At 48.6% G+C, this 25,383-nt stretch overlaps 1 protein-coding gene and 1 long non-coding RNA gene across 8 annotated transcripts; one reads left to right on the top strand and one right to left on the bottom strand.

Moving 5' to 3' along the window:
• Positions 1 to 1,577: 1,577 nt before the first annotated feature.
• Positions 1,578 to 25,316, bottom strand: LOC136525244 (transcriptional elongation regulator MINIYO-like). Of its 7 annotated transcripts, none has more exons than XM_066518240.1 (9): positions 17,266 to 18,015; positions 17,056 to 17,168; positions 8,426 to 8,613; positions 7,758 to 7,863; positions 7,419 to 7,676; positions 6,463 to 6,651; positions 2,540 to 4,844; positions 2,032 to 2,238; positions 1,578 to 1,930 (listed from the first exon to the last, which is right to left on the bottom strand). In XM_066518240.1, the coding sequence occupies exon 7, from the start codon at positions 4,695 to 4,697 to the stop codon at positions 3,675 to 3,677; it is 1,023 nt and encodes a 340-aa protein (XP_066374337.1). In that variant the 5' UTR covers positions 4,698 to 4,844; positions 6,463 to 6,651; positions 7,419 to 7,676; positions 7,758 to 7,863; positions 8,426 to 8,613; positions 17,056 to 17,168; positions 17,266 to 18,015; the 3' UTR covers positions 1,578 to 1,930; positions 2,032 to 2,238; positions 2,540 to 3,674. The 7 variants fall into 4 exon arrangements, with proteins under 7 accessions (XP_066374337.1, XP_066374342.1, XP_066374338.1 ...); XM_066518241.1 differs by having other exon boundaries at positions 6,478 to 6,651; XM_066518242.1 differs by lacking the exons at positions 17,056 to 17,168; positions 17,266 to 18,015 and adding an exon at positions 25,033 to 25,316.
• LOC136529441 (uncharacterized) lies at positions 8,888 to 9,968 on the top strand. The gene is made up of 2 exons (XR_010777289.1): positions 8,888 to 9,223; positions 9,556 to 9,968. It is a non-coding gene; the product is annotated as an uncharacterized lncRNA (long non-coding RNA).
• Positions 25,317 to 25,383: the final 67 nt, after the last annotated feature.

The raw sequence follows: 25,383 nt of genomic DNA, 5'->3' as shown, positions 1-25,383 counted from the left end.
TACCTGCTGACATCAAGCTATGGCGGAGCAGCGAGCCTCTGAATCGCCGAGGAGGAGACGCCGACGAGCCTCGACGCTATGGCGGAGCAGCGAGCCTCCGAATCGTCGAGGAGGGGACGCCGACGAGCCTCGACGGGGAGAACCACGGAGAGGGGCAGAACAATCGCCACCGTGACGAGCTCCAGAAAGCACGATACCTTTTTATGCGCGGGGATCGAGGAATACGAACAGTCTCCGAATTGGGTTCTCGGTCCGTTGGGTAGTAGCGGATGCGGCCTCCGGTGCCCGGACCCGATAAGAAAGATCGTACCCAAAGTGCACAGATCGCAAACTCCATCCAACGGAGGAGGTATCGCCTGAAACAGAGACAGATTTCAGGCGACTGTACAATAGGAAATGTGTAAAACATATTTTTTTAATTGTACGGGGTTCACCTTATCTTCACCTTTCCCCAATCTCTCGTACTCTCCTCCGTCTTCTTCATCCGAGGGGAAGAAGCAGAGGCGCTCGACGGAGCCTTCTCATCGCCTCATGCGCAGGGCTGGAGGGCACATGGCCGTCAGCACGGCGGAGCAGGATCGCAGCCACCGGCGTACACAGAGCCAAGGAGCCAATATGTGATGAGAAACTCCTCGCCTGTAGGGAGCAACGGCCGGGCAAGTTCGGTGGCGCCAACAATGCCAGCTAGTATCATAGTAGTGTCTAGCAAAGCTTACTCAATTTATGAATTGACAAAATATGAGAGTAAGACATCTCATTCTATTCCAACCGTGCGTCTAAGATGGAAAGTCAAATCAGAATGGACAAAACACTAGCTGCAGTATTCTGCCTAGCACTCCTCTCAAGTTCACCAGGTGGCAAACATGTGCACCCTGTTCGCTCGGTATATAAGATGTATTTTTTCAGCTAATAAATAATATATTTTTTAATAAAAAATTAATCAACAGTATTTTCAGCCATATTTATCAGCCAAGCGAACAAGACCGTCGTGTTTAGCAAATTTTTCAAACCAAGTGGGGGCCGACGCCCAGTATCGCCTCCAAGAGTGACTCCTGTGTGTACCGCCACTGCCGCGTGACTCCGGCGGCCGGGGTCGCCTGCGTGCATGCACTTAGCTGAAGAGCGCGCGGCTGCGTCCGCGGTCGCCTGCGTGCGTGCTTGCACGGAGCTGATGAAGGGTGTGCGGCTGCGGCTGCGGCGCGGACGACAGCGGCCGGGGTGCGGACGACGGCGAACACCGCGAGCACGACCTTGCGCGACGGCGGTGGACGCGGCGAGGACGATGGCGGCGGGCGTGAGGACAGCGGCGGGCGCGGCGTAGACGACCTGCGAAGCCGGCGGCGAGGTACGAGCGCATCGCTTCGACGCGGTTGGACGAGTCACGAGAGCCTGGTGGTGGCGGGCCCCACAAACCATGGGGAATCGCGCAAGCGCTCGGCGGTGGAAGTTGCGACAAGCTGCTTCTCTCTCCTATTGTACCTGCTCTTAGACGTCTTGGAACTGAAACCTATCTCCAAAGCAGCAAGTAGAACTGAATGATGGCTTTTTGTTATTGACTATACGTGATGCCTTCGTTCTGACTTGAACTGCGGGAATAGTGCCATCTCACGACTAACGAGTAACGAGCATCCAGATGTAAAACCACGATACCGAGTATGAGAGGTGGAAGGGGAGTCAAGGAAGCATAACTCAGGGTTGCTGCCTACTCGGCGTCCCCCTCATCAAAATTGAAAGTAATCACTAGTCAATGGCACACTTAAGTTTCTGGTCTTCATTGGCCAAGACATGCCTTCAGTCTCTGGACTTCACCTAAGAGGGAGGAGTTCATCTCACAGGCATCCTTCAAGATTTCAAATCGCCGATCAAGCTCATTACCACTGCTATTGGAATCCTGTGTGATGCCTTGCAGAACGAAGCTCTTCAGCATAGCCTGTTGTACAGAATTCAACAGATACTCAGGACAGGTCAAGCTTATACGTCGAAGGAATTGCAGAGTCCCAAGCATTCAAAGAAACATGAGCGAGCAATTACCTCATGATGCCGCTTCTGTGCATAGCACCGGATAAGCGATTTGACCAGCTTGTTTCGCAGCGTTTTGCCAGAATCGCTGGACTGGAAGACAAAGCCTGAAAGGTGATGCTTTGCCAATGTGAAGGCCATGGAATCACGCTGTAAAGCTTTGTCAAAGACACCAGACGTCCATGATTTAGCATAAGATTCCAAAACTTTTTCATCATCCTGCACAAGTATTGTAAAAAACTGAGTGAGACTATGTTCTTTGAACATGGAGAGGCAGCCAACTACAGAAGTTAATCATACTAAATGATGGTATGGAAATCATACATATAAAAACCAAAATAAATGTCAGCAAAATAGTATAAATCTTGCACTGTCTACTGCATATTGTAGGCTGTGCAATAGACAAAGACAAACAGAGTACAAAGGTCAAGTTCCAAAATAAATCATTCACATAGTTACTCTTACTCCATGAAAAAGGTTCTCTGGAACAGAAATGCAAAATAAATTAAAGAAAATGTACCTCAAGAGGCTCCAAGTATCCTTGGGCATTGCCAATGCATTTGTCTTAGCGGGGGTAACAGGTCAAGCACATACGCATTAGACAGTGCATTCCATGCTGCAAGCCGTACTGCTGGCTCAACCTTTCTATGCAGATAAATGTCCACTTGCCGACCAAAAACAAAATCTCCATATGAGACAACTGCAAATTGATCAACTAGGTTCTCAACAAAAGTAGTGTAGCTTCCATGAATTTTTCTCCTGGAACCTGAGAATTTCGAGGCTACTGATCTCCATTGCTTCCTCTGAAGTGGTCACTGCAACACCCTTAACTTCCTCGACAGAGTTAGATTTACAGAATTTCTGGCATAACCTGTTCAGATGCTGTCCATACAATTCCTGTAAAGCACAGAAAATATCCCTACTTCTGTCTTCTTGTAGCAAATACATGCTAGAGCGGATAGAGACCGAAAGTGCATGAATTTTCCAGATCAAAGGAGCATGAAGGCACAGGGTAGCTGAAATGGCCTCCAGACCTAAAAGGAAGATAAGACCAGCCCTTGAGATATCAAGAATATAGTTGGCTGATGTTGAGAGCGTGCCTTTTGGATCATCAATGCAGCAAACTGCGCTTAGAATCCATTGGATAGGAAGAGGCAGTCTCTGATGCGCCCACTCTACCACTAATGTGTTGCAAGGTTGATTTACAGCTTCTGTCAATTCTGTTTCTTCTTGAATTGTCTCCAATGTCTCTGGTGTTTTTGAAATCTTAGTGCTGCTATTATTTCCTGCGTATTTATCTGAATGCTTCTTCTTGACGGCTAACCATCTGGATCTGAAATGTGTTTTGAGAACACTGCTGAAGAGCAGATATCCATCTTCATTTATGTCCCATTCAAAAGGTTTCAGTAATTCCATGTCAGAGGCAAATTTGTGTATAGATGATTTGAGATACTTCAGAATGGAAGGTTCAAAAATCATATCAAAAGCTTTCTCCAACATATAGATTTGTCCAGGTTCGGCAATCAAAGACAACCCTAGGGAAGAACTGATCCAATTTGAAGCTGTCACAACTGTGTTAGTCACATTATCTGACTTCACACCTTCATCGAGGATGACAGGACTTCCTTGAACTGAAGAGAAACATTTGATCAATTCTACAACCAATTGCGAATCCAATTGTGCAAGTAGGCATTTAAGAGACCAAAACCCTCCACAACATGCCCCCCAGCCAAACCCAACACCAGGAGCTGTGGTCCTCCTCTACCAAACATCTCTATGTTCTGTGATATGGACCATTGTGATGAAATCATTGGCAATAGCGAAGTCAGCAAGTGTAGCAAATCATTATGCCATAAACTGGAGATACCTTCTCCTAGTAGCTTGCCAGCTACACCTGTTCCGGACTCATTGAAACACTCAGAACAACTTTTTTTGGCTCCCTGGATCACTCTGTCAACAGACCAGGATAGCTGCACTAATCTTTGAAGGCAGCTTATGGAAGACAATGATACATCAACATTACCATGGCATCTCCTATAACATAGTCCCTGCACCAAAGACGCGCAACAAAAAGACTGATGCTCTGCATTTCTAACAGCAACAGTGCTCGAGCAGCTGAAAAATCCATTACTTATTATGCCCAGGCCAATTTTGGGGACAAAATCAGGTATCCAGGGCAAGCTGTAACTTTTATCCTCAGGAGTGACATCTGGTGATATTCTTTCCAAAATTGAATTAAGCATGCCTAGCACAGAAGCAATCACCAAAATCAAATAGCTTGCCTCTACCATGTGCTTTGTATTCCTATTCTGCCCGCTGATTAGTGAACTTACATAGGGAATATCATTAAGATGTAACCAAGATAATGCTAAGTCTACCATCGGGACAACATGGCTCCAAGAACATGTCTCAATATAACTGGCAGAAACTCCCATATCTTGATTGGCAAGCTGCTCCACTGAATGAAGGAGCGGTAACCTTTGTGCCAGAGCTGCTAAGACAAGATATGACTCTCTAGCAACAGAACTAAACTCAACAAGAACATTGTGTTCACTTAGTTTCTCAAACTCAGGAGGACTGAGCCACAGACACAAAACAGGAAAGAAATCAGCAAAGTGAGCTATACAAAACCCATAAGAGATGCAGGTTCTCCAAAACCACAGCTGCTCAACCATCATTGCTGAACTAAGCTTGCATTTTTCCTTTCCAGATCTTACCCAGTCCTCAATAGTACCAGCTTTTCTGTACCAGTGCCACAATGCCTGCTGAAAAACTCCATGGTTCACAAAATTCTAGCAAGTTTGCCTGTTGTATTTGGACAAAACCTGATCAAAACAGAATATGTGGCTTTAGATGCTGAAAAGAAGTCCTGTTTGGCAGAAAAACAAGGGAAGCCGCGCATGTTTTCTAGAATATGAGTCGATTGCACTAGCTTTCAAGATGCTGTATTTTCAAAGTATAATATTACTGGAACATAGAAGTGAATATGCACGGTATCCCAGATGTTACACACCGGCCTGCAGCGGACTCTGGTACCGCGCCTGTCTCAAAGGGCATGCTTGGACCTACATCACCTACTACAGATCATCCAGTCAACCACACTTTCGCAAACACCGGACCAACGGACATCTTTATTTAGCAAGGGAGATTCAGGGCTCGACAGTGGTGCTATTTATAAACTACTGAAGGCCAAGGGCCAACCGGATGACCCCAGGGCTAGTTTCGTCTGGGACAACCATGCACCGCCTAGAGTGCAGCTTTTCATGTGGCTTCTAGTTCAAGGAAGAATCCATGCACGATCGGTGCTACAAAACAAGAGATTACTGGATGATAGAACCTGTGAGGTATGTAACGAGGCCGACGAAACACCGGAGCACATCATCAACGGCTGCCCCATTGCGACTATGTTCTGGCAGAGGCTTCATCTACCAGAAATGCTGCAACTCACAACTCAATCCTTACATACCATCTCAACGACTGCAGGCATACCCACTGATGAGTTCTCTGCCTTCATAGCGCTGGGTTGCTGGCACCTGTGGAAGGCCAGGAACGGAAAAGTCTTCAGACAAGAATCCACTTCGGTTGATCAGGTGCTAATAAACTACAAGATTGCTGCAGAACAATGGAGGTTCAGACTTCCGAGAAAGAAAAAGCAAGTCGCCGACGTATGGTGTCATATCTTAGAAATGGCTAGAACAGGCCAGGGCTGAAACGTTGGACCTTAGGCTGCTCTAATCGCTTCGACAAATTGTAACCACCGAGGTGCTTCTATAAACAATATATGTACATTACGAGGCCGTTTAGAGCCATTATAATCAAATAAATCAGGTGGGGAACGCCTCCCCCCCGTTGACCGTCAAAAAAAAATGCACGCTATAAAATATCAAAACACATAAATTAGTATGTGTGGGTACATAAAATGTGGAGGGCAGTGTGATTGAGGGAGACAAGGAACGCATCATGAACTAGAAAGGAAACAATTCATGAAACATCTATACCATATGGCAATCGATGTGAACTATTAATGCACTTGCATACAAAGAAAATCATTTGAGCTCAACTAATAATTCAGACGAGTGCCACACATTACTGGGAATATTATCCATGTTTTAAAGGCGGCTAGGCGTCCAGGCGAGTGCTTGGTAAGCCTGGACGCCTAGACGGCGCCTAGGCGACAAGGCGCCACTATTTCCCAAGGCGAGCTGAGTACGCCTGGACGCCTAGGCGTCGCCTAGGCGACGCCTTTAAAACCATGAATATTATAACACATCTCCCGGTCAGTAAAGTACGCAAGGATGACCAAGAGAAGCACCTGTCTAATAATAATCTGCACCTACAGGAATTATTCAGCATCAGCATTCGTGCAATATGTCAATCAATGATGCCAACTATCTATCACGATAACTCTATAACACAGGGGTGTCAAAAGAACCAAAAAATTACCTTCAAGAGAGTAACCCCTTTGATTTGTGAGGAGCGAATTTCCATTGATCCTTGATTTATCATCAGTTTAGTAACACTTTGAATAAGTCTTGGGCAATTCAAGATTGCATCAGCAGAATGTGGGGAGTGCCTGGCTAGTGCTACAAGAACCGATACAAGATAATCTTCTAAAGCAGGAGATGGGTCCATCTGAATCAATGGAAAAGAAAAGGTTCAGTTTAACACCCTTAATGATTACAATCACTCTTTGAAAGAAAAGAACAAAATTATTAGCAAAAAAAATAAATGAGTCAACTAGGCATTAGCTGATACAGGGCTCACTAAAAATGTACAAGTGCAATGCAAATGCACTATACCTGGTGGAACAAATATCATGACCGAGTTCAAAGGAACAGCACAGAAGCCAGGGGATACATTCAAAATTATAGGCAGATGTTGGATAAAAGATATGATAAACTAATAGGTACGTCCAATTAAAATTTTATGGCAATTATTAAGAAAAAATGGCAGGAACTCCAAGCATAAATTAAGAGGAATAGAAATGTCCTAGATACTAGCCCCACAGGATGAGGCAAGCAACAACACAAAAGCTCTACTTGAGTGAGTAATTGATAGTGAGTCATAATTATAGGACACCTAGCACCACAATATGTTCCAAGGAATCCCAATTTCCAAGGTTAGTGCTAAAAATTCAGAAGCTAATCATAATTATCTTATTACACTTTCACTAGCAACAGATATTGACATGGTGTGACCAAAGCAAATGGTATTTGCTGGTGAGGACCAGGTGGTCCAATAGCAACATTGAACATGATAAATCAGTCGAACTTTCAAACAGCCTCTGATATCATTCAATAAACCTGAATTGATCCTTACTTGTCAGTGCCACGTTGGTGGGGTGGTATTTTCAAAGAAACGACAACAAATCAAATAAGAATAAAAGGACAAAAACTGACCTCCAACAGAAAACAGATTCGTGGAAGTATCCCCATCCTAACAAAACCAGCAGCAACATCTTGGCCAGACACAACAACATCATCCTGAATTGTATTGCTTGTCATCAGCTTCGTCCTCATCATTGGCACCATAATGTGGGAGTATATTTGATGGTTTGTGTTGTATTTCCAAAACCCACCTTCAAGAAAGCCTCCATCTAGGTCAGGTTTGCTACGAAACACAGGAGCTGTGCAGATATCTTTTCCATTACCTACTTTCTGCAAGTATAACAATGACAAAATGAGGCTCAAACTAGCAACAAAAAATAGAGTAGAACCTCCCATAAAAGACAAAGTTACCTCTGAAAATTCAAAATAGGATTCATTGAACTCACAGCTCAGCATGACATTAACTACTTTAGCACAACTCAGAACTACAGAATCATGGTTATCATTCAAAGCCATCCTGCAAATGCTTCAGTTAGTAACAGAAAGAGCAAAGTAGAAAATAGGAAAGAAAAGAAACTGGCATCCCTAGGTCCCAAATCCAAATAGTTACCTTTGGGTCAAACAAAAAGAATGCAACCATGTATTTTAGATAACAAGGTGGGATGCACACGCAAACACCAACACACATGCCACCTTTAAAATACAAAGCTAAGGGGCAACACAAATATGAGAGGTCCATGATTGTTTTTACATGTTTACTACTGATCAAACTATTCAAATATTCCATTTATGGTTCTCTTCATTTATACGCATCGTAAATCTGAATGCATAACATTACTCCGTGCATGTAACAAGGAAGCACTGAATCCAATAAATAAGGAACAACGTTTAGATCGCAAGGTCACATAGCACAAACACTCAGTAGATAGCATGCCAGTGCCAGCAATAGATAGGGGTAAAGAGTAGAAGCCATGCAATAGCTCCACTCTTTTCCTCAGAAGATAAAATTGTGAAGCTAACTCCCAAGAAAATGGGTCTGCATTGATAACAAAGGGGGTATTTAAGAAAGGTATTTTTACCTTAGGGAGAGTACCAACTCTGGTTCAGGCCCAAGGGCATAGGACCAAATTGCTTACCAGTCATCGAATTTTTCATTAGAATTCATTCCTTTAACATTATCCATTAGATCAATCTTATGAAGATTCTGCAATGCCCTATTCAGAATAGAAGCAAGAAGTTGCAGTGCAAGCACACGCTGCCCCGGAACCTACAATTTGAGGAAGCTGAATTATATCACATGTCTTGATGTTGCAACTTTTAAAAATAAAAAACTATATTTTAACAAATGATGTAAAAAATGCATGGCAAAATTTGCTCAGAGATACTCTTGGAATGTGTCTTTTGCTGTAGACCACCAAAAATATTTGGCTTTGCCACAAGACACTGTAAATAGATGCAAATTTGCTGGGAGACACTATGTCTTTATATTCAGTTTTAATCCATAGCCATGGGAATTGACAATTTTGCCCTTGCCCCTTTAATCCCTCACGAGAGAACAGATCGGCTATCGTTCTTTCCCCGCACGGCCGCACGGGAGGTCTGTTCCAGGCGGCGGCTGCGGCGGCGGCCGGTCCCCTCCCGGCAGGGGCGTCGGAGGCCCCTCCCACGGCAGCGATCTTACTTCCTGGTGGCGCGGCGCTTCCTCCCAGCGGCATCGGCGGCAAAGGCCGGTGCTGGCTGCAGAGGTTCCCCCCGATGGCACATCCAAGCGGGGCTGCGGTTCCTCCCGGCGGGGGAATCCCACAGGTGGAGACTCCACGATTCTTCAGCGAGATTTTCTCGCAGGACCATGCTGATTTTTCATGGGTTCCCGATTGGTAAGTCTTCTGCTATTTTCCCGATGGAATGATTTGCTAGGTGGTATTAGTACAGAAATTAAGCTAGGCGCTATGCGCAAGTTGTGTGTCACCTATTTGGGACAATCTGAGATTCTGAGTCATAGCTATGAAGAAATTACATCTGACCATGAACCGCTTCATGCAATTGATATGTACTGGGACATAAGAAGGCTCTCAGTGCAAGTACGTGCTATGAAGAAATTACAAATCTGATTTCATGGATGATGTTGGTCGGCAGCAGTGCATGCCTTGTGTGTTGCAGGGGGACACTAATGCCGAAGCAATTCTGATTTTGTTTCCATTTGACGCAGATAAAAAAGATACCTCACGAACACACTTGTCAAAGCACCGGAAAAGTCGAGAAGACCAAAATGGCAACAAATCAATGGGTCAAGGATAGGATATTGGAATTGGAACTTGAAGACACTATAGAGTCTGTTGCATCTCCAGCATTATCTCCAGTTGTCCATGAGAAGGGAAAAGCGAAGAAGTCGAAGGTCGTCAGGTCCAAGAAGAAATAATGACCTTGTAATGTGTGATTTAGTAGTGTACTTGATAGCCTGTTGTGGCTAAACCTGTTTATTGTGCCTTTTGTATTATTTTGCTGAAGCATGACGTGCACAGTAAATTATGTAGCTGAAACGTACACTTCTATTGGTGAATGGAAGGGCAGGGGCAAACTTGTCCATATATTATGTGTTATATGACATGTTTGGTTGTGAAATATCATTGTAAGGGTTGTAGTGTCTTGTAGCAAATTACATCATATTTGTAATGGCTTCTAGCAAAGCCATCTTTTTTTAGTGGTCTGTGGCAAAAGCCAGGTTCCAAGAGTGTCCAGGAGCCAATTTTGCCAAAATGCATTCTTTGAAACCTGAGGCAATGACGGTTACTATTTACTACGCTCGCCGTGGCACTCCTATGTTGACACAGAAGTATAAAATAGACTAGAACATTGAACTTGACAGATAACCAGTTCAATAGCTAATGCTCTACACAAACCAAATTTGTGAAAAAAACTCATTACCTCGCCTAACAACTTGACAGAAATCACTCCCTCCTTTCTCAGTGTTCATTACAAACACACACTAGGAAGTCACTCCCTCTATCTTCAATGTTTATCACAGACACTAGGAAATCACTCCTATCTCAGTGTTTTATCACAAACACACACTAGGAAATCACTCCCTCTCTCTCTCACCATTTTATCATATATACAGGAAAATCACTCCCTCTTTCTCTCTCACCATTTTTTTCATATATATAGCTCGTACACCTGCCCATGATATCCTCCTAATTACTGCAGTCATAACTCCTATGATTGTCTTATTCTCCTTGACTACTATCTGAAAATCTGCTAGACACAATGAACCTGGACACATGCATGGACACACAGGCTAACACACCTTTACGGAGTGTTCGACATGACTGAAAAATAAGTCAAAATACTGTTCCGGCTGATGGTTGTGAGATAAAAATATTGTTCTGCCGGAGAACACTGTTCATATGAAGACATTTTTGAAAATTACCCTTCCCAAGTAAATGGAGAGAGGGAGAGAGGGAGTGATTTCCCAAGACATTTTTGGAAATTACCCTTCCGGCTAACACACCTTTTTGGAAGACATTTCACATCACTAGGATAGAGAGTGGAAATTATCGTAGCAATCACACTTTTAATTTTCTTATTAAGAAGACATTTTTGGAATAACCCTTCCCAAGTAAATGGTTGGTGTTAGTCGCTGAATTCTTACTCTTGGTAGTAGCAGAATTCTTACTCTCATCGAGAGAGGATGACACTATAAGTTGGGGCAATTTTCTGGTTTATTTCCAAATGCCATGCCAACCTGAGGGGTTGGGGGTATATATTTATAGGCTGCTAGCCAGCCAAGCATATGCCAAGATGCTAGTCTAAGATGCTAGTCTAAGATGCTAAGATGCTGTCCTCTAAGATGCTGAACTCTAGTCTAAGATGATGTCCTAAAAACAGACCATGCAGTCACAAGGACCATGTGACCAGCACAGCCCCACAAAGACCCACACATGAGACTTATCCCATCATTCTCCCCCTAAATCTTGTGCGTCGTTATGTGGAAAAGTTGAACCATCCCGGTCCTAGAGCAGAGCTCAAGAAACTTGATCCTCCCAAGGGGCTTGGTGAGCAGGTCCGCAAGCTGGTCCTTGGTGTTGATGTAGCTCGCCTTGATGCTCCCTTTCTCCAAACAGACTCGGATGAAGTGGTACCTCACCCGGATGTGCTTGCTGCGTTCATGGAACACGGGGTTCTTTGCCAGGGCCAGAGCGAACTTGCTGTCCACCCTGAGCTCCATCGCTCTAGTGTCTCTGCCGAGGAGATCATCGAGCAGTCGAGCGAGCCAAAGCGCCTGAGTCGAAGCGGTGGAGACCGCTATGTACTCGGCCTCGCAGCTGGACAGGGCCACCACCTGCTGCTTGACCGACTGCCAGCTAACGAGGCACTTACCGAGGAAGAAGAGGATCCCGCTCATGCTCTTGCTGGTGTCGATGTCGCCGGCGTGGTCGCTGTCGCTGTACCCGATGAAGTGTGCCGCCCCAGGGCACCTAGGGTAGTAGAGGCCGTGATCGAGAGTCCCCGCAACGTAGCGGATGATCCTCTTCACAGCCTGCTGGTGCTCCGTCGTCGGTCGCTGCATGAACCGACTAACATAGTCGACGGAGAATACCAAGTCCGGCCGTGTGTGGGCGAGGTAGCGAAGGCTCCCCACAAGACGCTGGTACTGCGTAGTGTCCACCTCCTCCGTCGTGCTATCGCGGCTCAGCTTCAGCCTCTCCTCCATCGGAGTGAGAGCTGGGTTGCAGTCGGTGAGCCCAGCTAGCTCAACGACGCGCTTGGCGTAGGCGGTCTGTCGAAGCGTGATCCCGGAGTCATCCTGGTGCACCTCGATTCCCAGGTAGAAGGAGAGAGGCCCTAGGTCACTCATCTGGAAGGTGGCCTTCATCTCTTCCTTGAATGCCGCCACCTCCGCATCCTTGGTGCCGGTGATCACCAAGTCGTCGACGTAGACACCCACCAACAGAGCATTTCCTCCACTGCCCCATCGGTAGATGGCCGCCTCGTGCGGGCTTTGCTCGAAGCCCATCCCCTTTAGCGTGGAATCCAACTTGGCATTCCACGTCCTCGGTGCCTACCACAAGCCATAGAGGGCCTTGCGCAGGTGGAGCATCTTGCCCTCCTTGCCGGGGATCGCAAATCTCAGTGGCTGGTGCACGTAGACCTCCTCCTTCAAGTCGCCATTAAGGAACGCCGACTTGACATCCATGTGATGAACAAGCCAGCCCTCCTGGGCAACTAGCGCAAGGAGGAGTCGCACGGACTCCATCCGTGCCATGGGAGCAAAGGCGTCGTCGAAGTCGACCTCCTCCTGCTGCATGAAACCTCATGCCACCAAGCGAGCCTTATGCTTGATGATGGCGCCGGCTTCATCCCTCTTTAGCTTGTACACCCACTTAAGGGTGATTGCGCGGTGACCACGAGGAAGGTCAGTAAGCTGCCAGGTGCGGTTCTTCTCGACTGCATCCATCTCCAACTACATCGCGGCGTGCCATGCCGCGTGTCTCTCGGCCTCTACAAACGACCGAGGCTCGCCGTCGTCACACGTAAGGTGCAATTGCGCCTCCAGGTCGTGAGGCACCGGTCTCGGCACCGGCTGGTCGTCGAGAAGGTTCTCCATCGTATAGTACCGCAACGGCTCGCCGTCGTGGTACGCGTCGATGCGCTCCTCGTCGTGAGAGAGCGGAGTAGCGAGCTCAACCGGGCTGTGCTCGACACGAGCTGGTGTTGGAGTAGATGTGCCCGGAGAGGTGCCTGTCGGTGCTGGAGTACGTGGCGGTGCCGGCTGTGGTGGAGCCGGCGAAGGACTCATTGCAGCCGAGGTCCTTGCTAGAGAGCGTGGTGCTGTCGGGGTAGCAGGCGCCGGGGTCGGTGGAGGCTCGGGGACTGGGGTAGACGCGCTCACCGAAGAAGAGCTACCTACTCCCCCAGCTCCCTCGAAGTGGACGTACTCGACAGTGAAGTCGTCGTACGTCAGAGCTGAGCCGTCATCCACCGCCTTGTCCCACACCCATCCTCGCCCTTCGTCGAACACAACGTCGCACGCCATGCACACACGCTGTGTCTTCAGGTTGAGGATGCGGTAGGCCTTCGAGCCCTCCGCGTAGCCGATGAACACTCCCGGAGTGCTCCTGTCATCGAGCTTGCTGATGTGGCCAAGCTCCTTGGCAAACGTGAGGCAGCCGAAGACCCTCAAGTGGGAGACCGCCGGCTTGCGCCCATGCCAAGCCTCATACGGTGTCCTGCCGTCGAGCGCCTTGGTAGGCGAGCGGTTGAGGATGTAGATGGCTACCACCACCGCCTCTCCCCAGAAGACAGCCGGCATCCCCCTCTGCTTGAGAAGGGCCCGAGCCATCGCCACAAACGTCTGGTTGCGCCGCTCGACGACGCCGTTCTGCTACGAGCTATACAGTATGGAGTAGTGGAGCTGAATGCCCTCATCAGCGCAGTATGACACGAATTCAGCCACCGTGAATTTGCCGCCATTGTCAGTGCGTAGCACGCGCAGCTTGCGACCGCACTCTGCCTCCGCAGCAGCCTACGAGCGCCTGATGGTGTCCGCAGCCTCTCCCTTGCTGCCGAGGACTATCGCCCACATGTAGCGAGAGAGGTCGTCGACGAGCAGCAGGAAGTAGCGTCGTCCTCCCGGTGTGGCCAGTGTCACCGGGCCACACAAGTCCCCGTGCACAAACTCGAGCCTCTCTTTAGCTCGAAAGCTCACCCACTGGGGAAAGGGGAGTCACCTCTGCTTCATCAACACATAGACGTCGCAGAGCTGCTCCACATGGTCGAGGCACGGCAGGCCTCACACCATCTCCATGGCACTGAGCCGCTTTAGGGCTTCGAAGTGAAGGTGCCCGAAGCGCTCGTGCCACTGCCACGCCTTGTCATCCCGACGAGCAGCGAGATAGAGGGGTTGTGCCACCTGCATGTTAAGGATGTAGAGTCGATTTGCGCTTCTAGATACCTTGGTAAGAAGGCGACAACGGCGATCCCAAATCCTCATGACTCCATTCTCAACCACCACGCGTGAACTGTTCTCATCCAGCTATCCCAAGCTGATGTTGGAGTTCCTCAATGCAGGGATCTAGTAGACTCTAGTGAGTAGCCTGTGCTCACCAGACACGGCGGTGAAGATGACAGAGCCGACGCCCTTGATCTCAACGCTGGAGGCATCCCCAAACTTGATGGAGCCTCGGACGCTAGAGTCAAGCTCAGTGAAGAACTCTCGTCGACCGGTCATGTGATGGGTGGCGCCGGTGTTGAGGCACCACTCGTCAGTCTTGTCATTGCCGGAGCCATCACCGAGGAGGGCGTGTGCTTTTGGCTCATCAAGGTGGAGGAGAGCCGCTGCGGCTAGTGCCGCTGGAGGTAGCTCGATGCTTGCAAGTGCCATGAACAGAGCCAGCTCCTCCTCCTCCGCCTGTGCGACGTGGGCCTGGCCATGTCATGGCTATCGACAGTCCTTGGCCCAATGGCCAAGCTAGCCGCAGTTGCGGCAGGCGTCGTCTCGTGCCTGCTTGTGCCTGCCGGCGGCGCCGCCCTAGGCGCCTCTGCGGGCATCACCGTCGGCACGTCCTCACACCCCGGCCTAGGCATCTCTGTGCGCCTTGCGCGGCTTGCCACGCTTGCGGCCGCCTATCGCGGAAGAAGGCTCCCCCTTCTTCCGATCACCCTGGCTGGCAAGCCACTGCTCCCGAGTGAGAAGGAGCTTCCCGCCAGTGGTGATGGGCCTCGAGAGGGACTTTGGCTCATTGCTGTCGATGACCTTGAGGCGACCTATCACCTCCTCGATTGACATCGTGGAGAGATCCAGCAGTTACTCGATCGAGCAAGCCATCTGCTTGTACTTCTCGGGGACGCAGCGGAAGGGCTTTTCGATAGCTCTCTCCTCGCTGTAGGTGTCATCGCCGAACTGCACCATCTTCTGCAACAGAGTGTTGAGATGGAGAGCGAAGTCATCAACGTCCTCACCTGGCTTGAAGGCCAGGTTCTCCCACTCCTTACGAAGTGCCTACAGTGTGGACTTGCGGGTGCGGTCAGTGTCGATGCGTGCCGCAGCGATAGCATCCCAAGCCTCCTTGACAGTCCTCTTGTTGATAAGCGAGAACTGCATCTCGGGCGGAACTACAGTGATGAGGGCATCCAGCGCCCATCAATCTAGGTCGTAGTCGACGTCGCCGTACCGGACTACCTCTCACATGTGCCGCACCTGGAGCTTTACCCTCATCACCGCATCCCACTCGACGTAGTTGGTCTTGGTGAGGGTAGGCCACCCACCGCCGGGGCCAACGTCCCTGACGACAGCCTAGAGCCTGTGGTAACTACGGTACAGATCCAGGGAGAGAGTCACGCTGCCTATGAAGGCCGCGCTCTCCATCGACCCATCCGCCACCGCCACCAGCGCGTCCGTGCCTGTCGGGGCTACCGCCGCACTTGTGGGCGTGCGCGGCTGCCCACTGCGCCGCCCGCGCTCGTCCTGCCTCCCTCCCCAGCAACTCGAGGTCCGCGTCGGCGCTGTCGTCAGCAGAAACGGAGCTGCTGATGCTGCCGTGCAGGGCCTCGACCTCTGCTGCCGCCACACGCGCTGCATCCACCGCCGCCGCTACTTCCGCCTCCGCTCTGGCTACTGCCAGCTCCACCACTGCCAGCCTCGATGCCCTTGCCGCCGCCGCAGCGGTCTCTACCACCGCTCGCTCATGTTCCTCTGCCGCGGCAAGTTCGGCCTCTTGCCGACGCCGTGTGCTTGAGGCGATTGAGCGTTGAGACTACCCTATGGACATGATGCGCTACCGGGGGGCTGCTGCATGGGGAGAGGGCTGCTTCAGATGAGCTGCTGCTCATCTGCGTAGAGGGAGAGGAGTGAGTAGGAGCGACTGGAGCTGCTGCTGCTCCTAGCTGGGGTTGTTGTGCGGCTGGGAAAGGAGATGAGCAGGAGATGCTCAGGCTATAGGATAGTACGGCTCCGATACCAGTTGTTAGTCGCTGAATTCTTACTCTTGGTAGTAGCAGAATTCTTACTCTCATCGAGAGAGGATGACACTAGGAGTTGAGGCAATTTTCTGGTTTATTTCCAAATGCCATGCCAACCTGAGGGGTTGGGGGTACATATTTATAGGCTGCTAGCCAGCCAAGCATATGTCAAGATGCTAGTCTAAGATGCTAAGATGCTGTCCTCTAAGATGCTGTCCTCTAGTGTAAGATGCTGTCCTAAAAATAGACCATGCAACCACAAGGACCATGTGACCAGTACAGCCCCACAAAGACCCACACATGAGACTTATCCCATCAGTTGGATGCAGTGGAGAAAGTCAAGAAAGATTTGAACTCACTAATTGTCCAAAGTGCTTGGATGCTCTGGAAACATCATAATGACTGTGTCTTTGTGTTTAATGGAGCCAATCTCAGAATTCAGCTTGTGATTAGAAATATCCTTGAGGCCCATCTTTGGCACCTTGCTGGCACTAAGGGGTTATCACATCTGGAGGTAGTCGCCAGGTAGTTGGCTAGATAGTGTTTAGGTCGGCTCATGTTTTTATGTAACTGAAATGATTCTAACTAAGAGTGACTGGTGTGTGGGTGTGGCATGTGTTGTGTGCGCATTGTATTCTGGGTTTTCTTCTTAATGCAATGATAGGCAGCTCTCCTTCATATTCGACAGAAAAAAACCTCCCAAGTAAATGGACAAATAATATTAGAAATAGAGGGTGTATAAAAAATAAACCATGCTCCTGGTAAGTGCCACTGCCTCCTTGAATGTGTACCCAACAGCTGTAGGATCTCCTTCTATTCTAAGGAAATCACGCTCAGCAACACTTTCTGAATGCATCTTCTTGCCTGAAAGTGGGAGATATAGGTTGTCATCTAAAGGATACCACATCAAGTCATCAACAGAAGCAAATGTGGCTCAGATGAGCAAAACCATGTGATATACCATCTTGTTGCTCGTGAGAAAATTGGAACCCCAATATGTCTCCATCTAATGTGAACCTACAAGACCTGATCCGCTCCACTCTCTCACTCCATGCCTTCTAAGAGTGCCCACTATGTTCACCAGCAGTCAACCAATCCCCTGGTGTAGCCCTTTTGGTCTTCTGCGGTCCTGAGTTTTCCAGACCCTTGTCCTTACCCACATCTTTGGCACCTCCAGATTTCTCCTTTCCCCGCCGCCTCAGCATCTCCACCAATGTAGGGTTCAGCTTATTTACAATATCTGCTTGGGCCTCTGCAATCTCCCCTGCAGACATCCTAGCCAACCTAGCCATGTTCTCTGCATTGATCTCTGCTTCCATCGATGACTCCCTGCTGTCCAGGTCCATACTCTCTGCTTGTGATGCCGAATTCCTAACCTCACCTGCCTTCACCAACTCATCTCTCAATTCAGCCTGACTCATCGGCTTCTTGGACACCACATCAGAAACCGAAAGCACGACACCTGGTCCTTCCTTAGTATTCCCACTGTCAAGCCGCATAGCACCTCCCTCCAATTCTCCAGTGTCAAGCCGCATAGCACCTCCCTCCAATCCTCTCCACGTAGCTGCCACACCACATACCTTAGAAGCCATAGCCCCAGCATCAATTCTCTGATCGCTCTGTTTCTTGGCCTGCACTGGCTTCCCCTGCCTCTGTTTGGGGGGAGCATCGTGTTACGACACTACTAGCAATTTCACTGGTTTAGAATGGATCAACATGGAAAGTGGGTTTAGGGATACATCGAGCGGTGCTCGCCATCGATCCGAACGCAGCCGGCCAGTTCGTTCCGTGTTCCTCCTCCCCCCTCTCCTCTGCTCCCCCTTTTCACAGATAACGTCTCTCCCTACGACTTCGTCCAACTTGGGCCAAAGTACCTACTATTGGGTTGGACCTTCCTCTTGGGCCTTGTTGGTTGTATTGCCTCCTAGGTCATTTCTCCACCAGCAACTACTTCCCCATCATCAGTGCCACCTTCAGTTTTAGGTTCCGACACCAGTGGCATCGTGACATTCCTCCCTCCTTGAGAACCGGCTTGTCCCCAAGCCGGTGCCGCTGGAAAGATCAGCTTCAAAGCTGATCAGGAGCAGTGACGGCGACCTTGAGCTTAGATACATGAAAGACAGGATGCACACTTGATGTTGCTGGTAAGTCCAACTTATAAGCCACATTTCCAATTTTTAGAATAATCTTGAAGGGACCAAAATATCTGAAGGATAATTTCTGATTGCAACGATGAGCCAAAGAAGTTTGAATGTAAGGCTATAGCTTAACGAACACTGACTGACCAACAGCATAGCTCCTTTCAGTACGGTTTTTGTTAGCTTGATGTTTCTGGCGTTGTTGGACTCTAATCAGGTGCTGCTGCAATACTTGCTCCATCAACCGATGATCAGACAACCATTTCTCCAAATCAGGAATAGCATAGTCCTGAATATGATCTATACCAAAATGCTTAGGCTCATGTCCATACAATACTTCAAAACAGGTACGATTCAAAGATGAATGATAGCTTGTGCTGTACCTAAATTCAGCCAAGGGTAACCAATCCTTCCATTTAGTGGGACAAGCATGAACAACACATCTCAAATAGCCTTCTAAGCATTGATTGACACGCTCAGTTTGCCCATCCGTTTGCGGATGATAAGCAGTGCTCATCTGCAACTCAGTTTGAGATAGACAAAAAAGTTCCTTCCAGATAGCACTAGTAAAGATTTTGTCCCTATCCGAGATTAGAGCAGTTGGCAATCCATGTAATCTATAGATATGATCTAAATAGACCTTAGCTATTTGCAGGGCAGTGAAAGGATGAGTCAAGGCAATAAAGTGGGCATATTTGGAAAACTTGTCCACCACTACAAGAATGCAGTTGCAACCTTTAGATAGAGGTAAACCTTTCACAAAATCTAAACTCACCACTTGCCAAGCATGTGAAGGCATAGGAAGAGGCTGAAGAAGTCCATGGTATTTGACTCTTTCAGATTTAGCCTGTTGGCAGACTAAACACTGAGATACAAAAGCCTTCACCATTGATTTGAGGCCAGGCCAAGCAAACATCTTCTTGATCTTCATGTATGTAACCAGAAACCCTGAGTGACCCCCAATAGCTGAAGAATGTAAAGCTGAAATAATGTGTTGTTGCAACTGCGGACTGCTAACAACCCATATCTTAGATTTGTACTTAATAATGCCACTGTCCAAAGAAAAATGACCTTAAGGAGAAGAAATAACTAGTGAGGTCAACAGCTTAGAAGTGGCAGGGTGAGTACCATAAGTTTTAGTTAACTGTTGAACCCAGACATGTTGAGAGGTGGATAGAGCATAGAAGTCTTGGGGCACATGGTGAGTGGCTGATGGTAATCTAGAAAGAGCATCAGCTGCAGAATTCTCTGAACCTTTCTTATAAATGATTTTATAATTCAGTCCCAGCAATTTAGTATAAGCCTTCAACTGCCATGGTGTGGTTAATCTTTGATCAGTGAGATTCTCAAGACTCTTCTGATAAGTTTTGATATGAAATTAGGCATGTTGAAGATAAGATCTCCAATGATCTACAGCCATCAAGATAGCCAAACATTCCTTCTCATATGTTGATAAACCTTGATTCTTAGGTCCTAGAGCTTTACTGATATATGCTATAGGGTGACCCTCTTGCTGTAAGACAGCTCCAATGCCTTTAGCTGAAGCATCAGTCTCTATAATAAACACTTTAGAGAAGTCTGGCAATTGAAGAACAGGAGCAGTAGTTAAGGCTTGCTTGAGCTGATCAAAGGCAGTTTGATGGATAGAAGTCCACACAAAAACAATGCCCTTTTTTAATAGTTCAGTCAATGGCTTAGCAATAGCACCAAAATGTTGCACAAAATTCCTGTAATACCCAGCCAACCCCATAAAACCTCTGACATCTTTCACATTTGTAGGGACATGCCATTGCTGAACATCCTAGATTTTCTTGGGATCCGTAGCAACACCATCACCACTAATAATGTGTCCCAAATACTTGAGCTGTTGCTGGGCAAATGAGCATTTAGACAGTTTAATTCTAATGCCATGCTGCTGCAAGAGCTGAAACACTTGGTGAAGGATTTGAAGATGACTATCCCAAGTAGATGCATAGACCAACATGTCATCAATAAAAACAACTACACCCTTCCTGAGTAAAGGTGCCAAGATATAATTCATGGTCTGTTGAAATGTGGCTGGCCCACCTGTGACTCCATATGGCATGACTGTATACTCGTAATGGCCATGGTGTGTCTAAAAAGCTGTCTTATATTGATCAAATTCTTCCATCAGTATCTGATGATACCCAACCGTCATATCCAGACTAGTGAACCACTTGGCTCTAGTCAATTCATCCAGAATTTCATCAATTACAGGTAAAGGAAACTTGTTTTTGACCGTCAAGGCATTTAGTTTTCTGTAGTCCACACACATTCGACAATCTCTAGTTTTCTTCTTAACTAGCAGCACTGGAGAAGCAAAAGGACTATTACTCTCCCGAATTAAACCATTCTGCAACAGTTCTTGGACTTGCTTTTTCTATTTCATCCTTCTGTGCTAGATTATAACGATAGGGCCTTAACCGAAAAGGTTGAGCTCCAGGAACTAATGGAATGGTGTGACTGATATGTCATTTTGGTGGCAAGCCAATAGGTTTATCAAACAACTCTTCATACTGAGCTATTAAGGCATGAAGGTCAGCAGGCCAACTGCTAGATATAGGTTGGGGCTCTAATTGAAACATTTCCAAAATACACCAGAGTTGATCAGTTGAACATAGCTCTAGAACTTCAGATGCAGTAATAGTGGGGCATTGTTGCAGATTGGGCTACAATCCAGTCAACTGAATCTTCTGACCAGCATGATTGAAACAAAGCCACTTGTTTCTCCAATGAATTTCCATGGGACTGTGTTGGCTCAACCAATCCATACCAAATATGATGTCATAACACTACAAGGGTAATATCTTTGTATTGACCAAAAAAATATGACCCTGGATGATCACTGGACAATTAAGCAACTCATAAGTGCACTGTAATAAGGTACCATTGGCCACTCTGATTTGAATAGGATCAAGCAATGGAGTCCAATTAGGAAGACAACTAGCCAAAGTGTAACTGATGAAGCTACTAGTACTGCCAGAATCCACTAATAATACCACAGAGAGTTGATTCAGGGTGCTTGCTAACCTGATAGTTTGATGACAATCAGTACCTTGCACAGCAGACAAAGACAATTCCATCAAATCTTCACCTGAGTCAGAACTATGCTTGTCAAGCTCACTCTGTGAAATGGCATCTTCTTCAGGTAAGAGCTGCCATAACTCTTCCACAAGATTCAGAGCTACAGTAGTAGCACATTTATGTGCTAGATTCCACTTATCACCACATTTGAAACACAATCCTTTGGCCCTTCTATAGGATTTGATGTTCTAAAGTTTATCTTCCAACCCTGATGGTTTAGATGGCTCAACAGGTTTTTGAGCGCCAGGTGAATGTGTTCCAGCCAGAGCTCTTGGAGGAGACATTGGTGAATAAGACACTCTTGCATAAGAACTTCGAGTAGATGATCCCCCATCTTGTCGTTTGCCATCCTTGCAAGGAATATCCAGCAACACCTCTTCCTGTAACAGAGCAAGGGAACAAGCAGCATCCAAACTGGCAGGATGATGTACAAGTACTACAGAGCGAATATTATCTTGCAACCCATCAATAAAACAACTAATGATGACATGAGGGCTGAAATTGGGGTCATGGGCAAGTATTTGGTGGATAAGATCATCAAATTGCTCAATATATAAAGAAACTATGGAGGTTTGTTTGAGCCTAAAGAATTGATGATTTAAGTGACTTTGCTGATCTCGCTCAAAGCATTGACAAATGGTGGCACAAAGTTCAGGCCAAGTAGCACGCTGAAGAATTGTTTCTACAGATTGGGACCAAAAGGCCGCATAACCCACAAAATTCATGATGGCCAGCTTGACCCACATGTTAGGATGAATGGCATAAACATCAAAATAGGATTCACATTGTTTTTGCTAGAGCTTTGGGGTTTTTCCATCAAACTTAGGAAACTCAATCTGAGGTATAGCTTTGGTCATGTCAAAGTGTAACTGAGACTCCAATGAACCAACATATGGATGAGGGAAATTATGCGCACCTTCGACCGGGGTAGGCACAAAGGTGGTGACCACCCCGTTGCCAATGCCTCGGTTACTGGTTTCGATGTCGGTGCCAATAGGCTGTTGTGTGGCCCCAGAAGAAGCCGTATGCTGGCGATGAGCCGCGGACTTCGTGAGGTCGATGGTCTCCATGTCGTAGACATGAGAAGCTACCATGGTTGGTGGAGGTTGTGCCGTGAGCTGGTCCACCTTCTGCTACAGATTGACGACCGAGTGATGAAGCTCGTCAACCTTGGCATCGATCTGTGGACGCCACACGCCCACATCCTGAAGTACCGCGAGATTATCGTTGAGCGTGCGCTGAATCGAGGTGTTCTGAACTTGCAACTCCTTCAGCATCTGGGTCAGGTCACTGAGTTGGGATTCCATCTAGGTGATGCGCTTTTGTTCTCGAGTTTGATACTGAGGGTGAAACAAGTAATCTGGGACTGCCGCCAGAATGGATCCAGAAGCAGGAAACGCTCGAACAGGGCGAACACAATGAAATTAGTGTGCTCATTCGAGGAACGATTGCCGACCAACTCAACCTTGGCATGAACCTATGGATCCTCGCGATCAACGCTACGAAAGCGAATCACAGAGGAGAGCCTGCCGTCGGGGATCACGAGTCTAGATCGAGGCAAACGAACCGAGAACGGAGACGCACCTGGAAGCGAGAACGAGATCGCCGCCGCCGGACGCCCACGGGGTCGAGTGACCTCTGATACCAATTGTTATGACACTACTAGCAATTTCACTAGTTTAGAATGGATCAACACGGAAAGTGAGTGGGTTTAGGGACAAAGTTCAAGAAGGCGCTAGGCGGTTTCTAGGCGCTGACCCATAGCATAGAGCCTAGTCGAGCCAAGGCTAGCCTAGGCGCTTCAAGGCATTTTTCTAGGCGTTCTATATCCATTCATATTTTACCTGTAAAATTCTATAAGAAAAGAAAAAAAAAACAGGACACCTGTGGGCCAAGAGTTGTATAGAAAGGCCCATAAAGCAGCCTAAGCCCATATCTGAGCAGCAAGCCTTATCTCTAACCTCATCCCCCACCCTATCCCTTCGTACCCCTTCGTATCATCCACCGCACGACTGGCCGTGGTGCCCGCCGCCTCCATCCCTGCCTCTCCCGTCCCATGCGCTGCTTGCTACCCCCGTCCCTGCCTCCTCCGTGCCACTCGCACCCGCCGCCGCCCCTGTCCCTGCTTCTCCACCTCCTCTGCCACGGCTACCACTACTGCGCAACGTCCCCGACTCCTCTGCCATGAACTAAAGGTCCTGCCTCCCGGCCATACCCACCGTTAGCCTCCTCCAAGCTGCGCTCGCCACCTCTGCCACTCTGGATCTGCGGTCAGGCCGCCTTTCTTCCGCCTACCCCCTTAGGCGAGGCGGCACCCCTCCGCCTAGCGCGTAAGCGCGCCTAGGCGAGCGCCTAGTAGCGCCTTTTGAACATTGTTTAGGGATACATAGAGCGGTGCTCGCCATCGATTCGAACGCAGCCAGCCAGTTCGTTCCGTGTTCCTCCTCCCCCCTCTCCTCTACTCCCCCTTTTCACATATAACGTCTCTCCCTATGACTTCGTCCAACTTGGGCCGAAGTACCTTCTATTGGGCTGGACCTTCCTCTTGGGCCTTGTCGGTTGTATTGCCTCCTGGGTCATTTCTCCACCAGCAGCTGCTTCCCCATCGTCAGTGCCTCCTTCAGTTTCCGACACCGGCGGCATCGTGACATATCGCCAACAAACTCACACCACCGGCTAAAATCCATGCCCTTCTTCTCCTTCCTTCTCACAGGACCAATTGCATCAGCAGCCACATGATGGTAGTCTGTCTCGTCCATGTCCATCTCGTCTTCGTCGTCTACAGCCCCGTCCTTGGGGGCGTTCTTTGCCACGGGACCCCAGTGCTGCGAAACGGGGAAGTAGTAGTTGGTCAGCGGGGAGTATACAATCTAAAAGCAACGAAGCACATCGAGGTTAGGGGCCTAGGGTTTGGGAGGGCGGTGGTGGCTTACGGGGCCGTGGAAGCGGTGGCGGGTGACGGGGAAGGGGAGGATGGAGGGGCGGGGCGCGGAGGAAGACGCGGCGGTAGAGAAGCCCTTCTCAATGATGGCGCGGCAGGTGTAGGGAGTGCGGGGTGGAAGGGCTCCTCCACGACCTTACGGTGTGTCGGGTGCGCGCCGCCGGGCTGGTTCCACCGCTTCATCGGCGCGTCCATCGGGGAAGAGAGGGGATGGGATGGGAGCGGAGCGCTGCGTGGCAGTGTGCAGCGAGAGGGGTTTAAGGGGCTCTGGTCTGCGCGTGTCGCCTGTCAAGTTGCTAAAGGCCAAATGATAAATACAGGGGTGGGACAGGGATTCCATAACCCGATAGCTGTACAACTGTTCATCGGATTGGGATTTGGTTTTGGACGTGATGGCCTCTCGTCCCACCAAATCTATCCAGTGGGGAGGGTGGGTTACGAAAGGGATATCACTGTAGCATCTAGATTGGAGCAGCGATGGGAGCCCAGACCCACAGACGAGCAGCTCGATTACGACGGGGTGGAGATCGATCCGGCGACTTACAGCTCGATCCGGGCTCAAGTTGGCCATCTTCATTGAAATCGACGGCCGTGAGTAGGCAAGCTCCCGCCTCGTTGGTTCGCCTCCGTCCTCCCATGGTCATCCATGGAACCTGTCCGTGCACGCATATGAAGGTGGTCCCCACCGGTTGCGACGGAGGCTTGCTCGTGCAGCCTGAAGCTCGTCGTCAGGCGCCTGATGCCCATCTCTCTGCTGCTACTCGCTGGCCGTGAGGGGGCGATGCTTGTTACTCGCTGGCGTCTGGCGGTGCTCTCGTGTGTGCAGTGTCGGTCCTAAGATTTTGAGGCCCTCTGGCAAACTCGTCGCGACGGCCCCTCTAGACTATATATAAAT

The sequence above is a fragment of the Miscanthus floridulus genome, chromosome 19 (genome assembly GCF_019320115.1).
Source record: "Miscanthus floridulus cultivar M001 chromosome 19, ASM1932011v1, whole genome shotgun sequence".
Classification (NCBI taxonomy): Eukaryota; Viridiplantae; Streptophyta; class Magnoliopsida; order Poales; family Poaceae; genus Miscanthus; species Miscanthus floridulus.
Note: the sequence above shows the minus strand (reverse complement) of the source record. Positions and strands in the feature narration are given on the sequence as shown.